The sequence below is a fragment of the Falco rusticolus genome, chromosome 3, assembly GCF_015220075.1.
Source record: "Falco rusticolus isolate bFalRus1 chromosome 3, bFalRus1.pri, whole genome shotgun sequence".
In the NCBI taxonomy this organism is placed as follows: domain Eukaryota; kingdom Metazoa; phylum Chordata; class Aves; order Falconiformes; family Falconidae; genus Falco; species Falco rusticolus.
In genome coordinates this window covers 96,293,441-96,299,440 of record NC_051189.1, presented here as the reverse complement: position 1 = coordinate 96,299,440, position 6,000 = coordinate 96,293,441, and the positions used below count along the sequence as shown (strand labels likewise).

The 6,000-nt window shown below is 54.5% G+C and overlaps 1 protein-coding gene across 1 annotated transcript in view; it reads left to right on the top strand.

Annotated features, from left to right (window-relative positions):
• The first annotated feature begins 619 nt into the window (after positions 1-619).
• Positions 620-6,000, top strand: part of GFOD1 (glucose-fructose oxidoreductase domain containing 1) — a 75,078-nt gene continuing 69,697 nt past the window's right edge. The window contains exon 1 of the mRNA XM_037379868.1: positions 620-1,246. Within this exon, the coding sequence (XP_037235765.1) occupies positions 994-1,246 (253 nt within the window). The 5' untranslated portion in view covers positions 620-993. The remainder of the gene's footprint in view (positions 1,247-6,000) is intronic.

Genomic DNA, 6,000 nt, shown 5'->3' with positions numbered 1-6,000 from the left:
GGAGCAGGCAGCCCGGGGAGGCGGTGGGGTCGCTGTCCCCCTGGAGGTGGTTAAAGGCCCCGCAGACGCGGCGCTCCGGGACAGGTTCAGCGCCGGCCCCGGCCGTGCCGGTTAACGGCTGCGCCCGGTGATGCTCGAGGTCTTTCCCAGCCCCGCGGTGCCGCGCCGCCCCGCGCTGGCGCAGGGGGGCACCGAGGGCCGAGGGACACCGCCAGCCCGCGCCGACCCCCGCTCTCCCGTGCCTTCACCGGCCTGACCCCCGCCACGCCCCGTAACCACGGCCCCTCATCGCGCTGCTGGGGGGGAAAGAGCCGGTGGGGGGATCTCCCGCTCCCGGCAGCCGCCCTGGAGCCGGACGGACCCCCCCGCGGGCCCTCGGTCCGCACCGGCGGGGCGAGCGCTGCGGCGGGAAGGGACCCGCCCGCCCGGCCGCCGCTAACCCCGGTGCGCCGGCCGGCCGCGGCAGGGCGGGCGGGGCGGTGGCTCCCGGGGGGCGCCCCCCCGCCGCCCGGCGGTGCCGGTAACTGGGCGGTGCCGGGGCGGGCGGCGGCCAATGGCGCGGCGGGGGCGGGGCGGGCGGTGCAGGAACACCCGGGAGGTGACAGCGAGGCCCCGCCCTCCCCGTGGCGAGCGGGCGCCCGCGGCGAAGATGGCAGAGGAGCGGCGCTGAGCGCCCCGCCGCCGCCGGGGGAGCGCGGTTGTCCCTGCGCGCCCCGCGTCCGCCAGGGGCGGCAGCGCCGGCGCCTGCTCGGAGGCGTGTGTGATGGTGCGGGCATGGCGGGGCAGCCGGCGGCCGCGGCGCTGCTGAGGCGGGGGGCGGCCGGTCCCGGCCCCGGCGGCGGTGGCGGCGGCAGCAGCGGCCAGCGGGCGCTGCCTCCCTCTCCCGCCCGCCCGGCGGCCGCCTCCCTCCGCCCCGGCCGGCGCTGAGGTAAAAGAGGGAGCGCCTCGCCGTGCCGTGCCGCCCGCCTCGCCTCGCCCCTCGCCGCCGCCGCCATGCTGCCCGGGGTGGGGGTGTTCGGCACCGGCCTGACGGCGCGGGTGATCGTGCCGCTGCTGAAGGCGGAGGGCTTCGCCGTGAAGGCGCTGTGGGGCCGGACGCCTGAGGAGGCGGAGGAGCTGGCCAAGGAGATGAGCGTCCCCTTCTACACCAGCCGCATCGACGAGGTGCTGCTGCACCAGGACGTCGACTTGGTCTGCGTCAACTTGCCGCCGCCGCTCACCCGGCAGGTCGCCGTCAAGACCCTGGGTGAGTGGGGGGCGCGGGCTCGGCGCGGCGCGGCGGCCCCCCGGCGCCCGGGGGTGCTGTGTGTTTGTTTTCCTCTGTCCCCCCCGCCGCCTCCCCCGGCTGTCCGGAGCGGGGCCGGCTCTCCCCGCTGCAGCAGGCCGAGCGGCGGCGGGGGGGAGGGGTGGGGGGCGCGGCGGCTGGCGGTGACACCCCCCGGCCCCTCACCCGGGATGCGGCGGTTAAACCTGGGTAGGGCCGGGCCTGGCGCCCAGCCCCACGGGGCGGGGGGGAGCAGGTGGCATCGGTAAGAACGTGAAAATCCCGGTAGGAAGGAGAAAACGCGCATCCTGCCGGCGGTTTCCATAGACGCCTGGCAGGGGAGCCGGGCATCGGTCCGGCCTCGGGGGGGCTGGGGGTGCCGGCTGCGAACCGGGGGGGCGGGCTGGGAGCGGAGGCAGCGGAGGGAACGTTTTTACACCCGCAGCTTCGTTACGATCGCGTACAAAGGGAAGGAGGGACCGGGAAAGTCGGCACGCACCGTGGCCAGCTGCTCCGCTTTCAGGCGTGCGAAAACGGGCCGCGTCTGGCTTTCTCTTCTGGGAGCGTAAGTCGGGGCTTTGCTCCGCCAGCTTCGTGATCCCGGCTCCTGAAATCCTGCTTTCACGTGGATTTTCGTGGGAGTGCCCTCCGGAGTGAGGAAGTCTTAATTTGTCCCTGCAAATAGAGGTGGGCAGGGGTAGCAGCGAGGGGAGGATGCCGTGAGTCATGGCTGGTGCGGCGCGGGCTGAGGTTGCCGAGCCGGGGTGGCTGCTTTGGCTATGTAGGCTGATGGCTATCGCTTTCAGCCTCGGAAACGTGTGTGGCATGCCCTAGTGTTACATTGCTACTAGCGTACTCATTAGAATTAGTTACCATTCAAACGCTGCTAATATCCCAGCCAGCTAGTGTTTTCAGCCTTTAAAATGAAGCAATTAAGGGAATTAAGGCAGTATCTAAAAATCCTCAAGTACAGCGTAGGCATTAGTCTGGAAGCCTTGCTCAGCGTTACTTGCCATACTTGGAAACGCTTGTCTTTGAGTCAGAGCGTTTGCTTGTCTTTAATACACTTCTGAATTTTTCCTCAAGATCCAACGCTTGCACCAGAAGCCTGACGTGCTTGCCAGAATGTTGTGGGAATAGATTTCTAATGTAGAAACACCCCCACCCCCCACCCCAAAAAAAACCCAACATATAAAAGACAGCATCAAGGTAATGAGGATTTCCTGTTTGACATGCATGAGCTTGGCGACAATTGTGGCAGTTTTCCTGTGACACTCTTTCCTGCAGGTGTTGCTTGTGGAAGTGCCCCAAGCTTGCCCATGCTTTCAGAGGTAGAATCCCATGAGGTTTCAGGCAGACACAAGGCATCTGGTACAAGACCAAGATTTCTGAAATAATGAGAAACACAGTTGGTGTGATTTGTCCAGAGGGCTTAAAGTAATGTTATGTTTTGACCCTCTCAGTATTTGCAGCTAAAGAAGCAAAAAATCTGTTCCAGAACATGTGCTGGATTTACGAATGATGCTGACAATTGATGTAGCAGAGAAGCTACTGATAACTTGTTGTTGCAATCTGCTAACAACAGACTGGGGGGGGAGGGAAAAGGTGTTTTCTTCCTATTCATTAGTATTGTACCATTCTCAGTTCCCTTTTACCTCTAGTTAATTTGGTGTCCTTCTGTTCCCCAACGGCTGTTATTTCTGTGTTGCAGGGGTAGTAAAATATGTGTGAAAATGCATGGAATAGTTGAATAATCATGTTACAAGGTGATAATGTGCAACGTGATAATTTACACGGAATAATCATGTTACAAGGTGATAACGTGCAACATGTGATAGTTTTTATTTGTATATTACTTACAAGATTAGTATTGACAGAAATATCTTTTGGACTATAAATAACTCTTCCCCTAGTTATTTCAGAGTTAAATTTTTACTGTTTGGTGTTTTTTGGATTTTTGTGTGTGTGTGGGGGTTTGTTTTGTGTGTATGGTTTTTTTTTTTTTTTTAATTCAAGCATTGAGTCGATACCAGTGAAACTTCTTGCATGTTCATACAGGTGTAAACAGGGAGCTAGGGCAGTGGTTCCTGAACTGCTGAGAGGAATACCTTGTTGCTGGCAGCACCTTCTCCTGGTCCTGCTTATGCTTCATGGCTTGGGATCTGCGGTTCCCTGGAGTGATTATTTTGCTTTAATCGCTGATCTTCTCTGTTTTGAGTGGAGAGCGCAATTGCACTCATCAAGCAGGGGTTTAAAAGCCTGTGGTGAGCAGAGGCAATGTTGTATAGATTGAGGAAAGCAGAAGCTGGAGAAACATTTCTTGGTGTCAGGAAAGGATGTGGGTCTTTTCTTCAACTTTTTTTTTTTTTTATTTTTAACCTCTGGAGATTTCACACAAATATTATGCAGCAGCTAATGATAGGACATAGACAGGGATACTAGAGGTTTTACTCATAGATGAAGGCTTCAGGATGTCTAAACATTATGCCCTGCATTGCAGCAGAAAAGGTTGAGAAAGAGATGAGTTATCCATTAATACACCCAGGTCTGGCTTCCATACGAGAGGAGACATATCTGGCCTGGGAGGAGACAGGGGCCAACTTTTCTTTCATACCTGTATTTTATTTTAAATGGGCTTGTTGCCCAAAGCTGTGTTTCCATTTGAGGAGGATTCATTATTAAAAAGTAAAAGCCTGAGGAAGCAGTTGGCGGTGTTTCTGTCGCCTGTCTAGAGCTGTGTATACACTGTGAATTTGCAGCATGTTCAAATCCACTCTGGCCTGTTTCTGGTGTGGGCTCTGGAGGTGAAGGTGGGGTGAAACAGGTGTCCCTGCAGCTGTGTTTAATTCTGACCATGCAATGGGGAAAAACTGAGTTGCTTTGTTTTCACTGCTGGGTCTGACATGTAGATGTGTTGCTGCTTGAAACACATTTTTGGCACGGTGGCCCATCAACCACTACTAAAACACAAATGTGTGAATACACGCCCCAGCTGAGGAAGTCCCCAAACTGTGGCTTCCTGGAAGCTGTTGTGGGGAGAAAATGGGAGAAATACAGGTTTAAACTTGCCCTGTTAGCTTTTCCTCTAAGCCTCTGCTCCTTGTCCCTTAGGAACAGGATTCTGAGCTGGGTCTGACTCTGTACGGCAGTTTTCTTAGGAGATACACCAATGTTGGGCAAGTGTCTGTAACAGACTCAAGACAGAACTGGCAACCAGGCTGGCTTGTGTGATGACAAAAAGCATGAACGAAACCTGTGGTGTTGTATGTGAAATACGCTGATGGCCTCTTTTACTTGTCTGCGAAAGGATCAAATTCCTTGCTCGCTTCTACAAAATGGGGCTGATCGACCCTTTCTCTTTCCTGCCTCGGGTCTGTCCAGCTCACTTAGGGTGTCTCTTGTTAATTGCTGTTTGTACTCGTTCCCTGTAGCATAATGCAAAAACTAATGTCCCGACTGCCTGGTTGCTTGGTGGTCAAGAGAGATCAGTGGCTGAATGTTTAGGTAAGTGTAGGAAACAGTCCTAGTGTTGAGTAAGGGCGTTTTACCTTCTCATGGAGCTGAAAAGTTTAGCGTGTTTGCAGGAAGTGGTCTGCTTTTCCCCCTGCCCACATGTCTTGGCTGTACAGTTGTGTCCCGAGCCTGATCAGGCATGGGAGATGCGTTTGCACGCAGGGACAAAATATGTCACCAGAGTGCCTATTTGTGCTCAGCATCAAAAGGGTGGCTGGTACAGACAATATGATGTGACCCTCCACCTAGTTCAGAACTGTCAACACATGACATGTCACGGTGTAATCCCTCCCCCTTGTTCAATTAAATATGACATTCTTCAGATCCTGACTGAAATGGTTGCCTTGCGTGACTAAATAGCTGCCACATCAGGTGAAGTGACTTACTGCAGGCAGTGCTGAGAAGTCCTTGATGACATTTCATCTCTGAGTCGAAGGTGCGGATGTTCCTACGTGCCTGGTCCTGTTGGTGCTTGAGTCAAGTCAACTCGGCTAAAATGAACTTATTCCTGAGGATCACGTAAGTGTTTCTGGGGAGCAAATGTTTTGCTTTTGGGAAGAATCAAGTACCAGATGTTTTTAAAGCATGTCTCTGGAGATTCTACACTTTGTTCTATTTACAGTAGTTTTGCTTACTCTTTCATCTTAGCTTAAGGACAGGAACACCGGGCTGTGTGCTGAATATTCACTACATGTGTTTGCAGCCATGTCTACATCGTATTACTTTTTAAAATGTTTACATTGTAGTAGTGCATGATAGGAGTCTCTTCTGCCTGGAGACTGTACAGAGTGACTTTCTCAGCCCTCCAGAAGTTGTTCCTCTTAAGGAGCACTTAAATTTGTTTGCTGGCTGGTACTTCTTCTATACTTGATTATGGTCATGAGGGAGCATCTTTATTTAGAGAGGAACATAAATAATACTGCTCAGATCCTTACCTTCCCACCCGTTCCCAGGAAGCACTGGCATCACACAGGCATGCAGTGCAGGCCTGCTCTCCGGAATATGTTTGTGAGAATTCCTTGTTAAAGCACTGACAATGTTATTGCTGGATCTTCCTCTCTGAAGTGGGAGGAACGTCAGCTGCAGTGAAGTAATTCACAGATCTGATGCAATTGCTAATTAATTTCTGCATTCCTTTGCATCCATGCAAGCCAGGCAGAGGTTACAGGGTTGTAGGGGTGGATAGAGCTTTGTCCAGGGTTTGTAAATTGGTTGGGATCCTT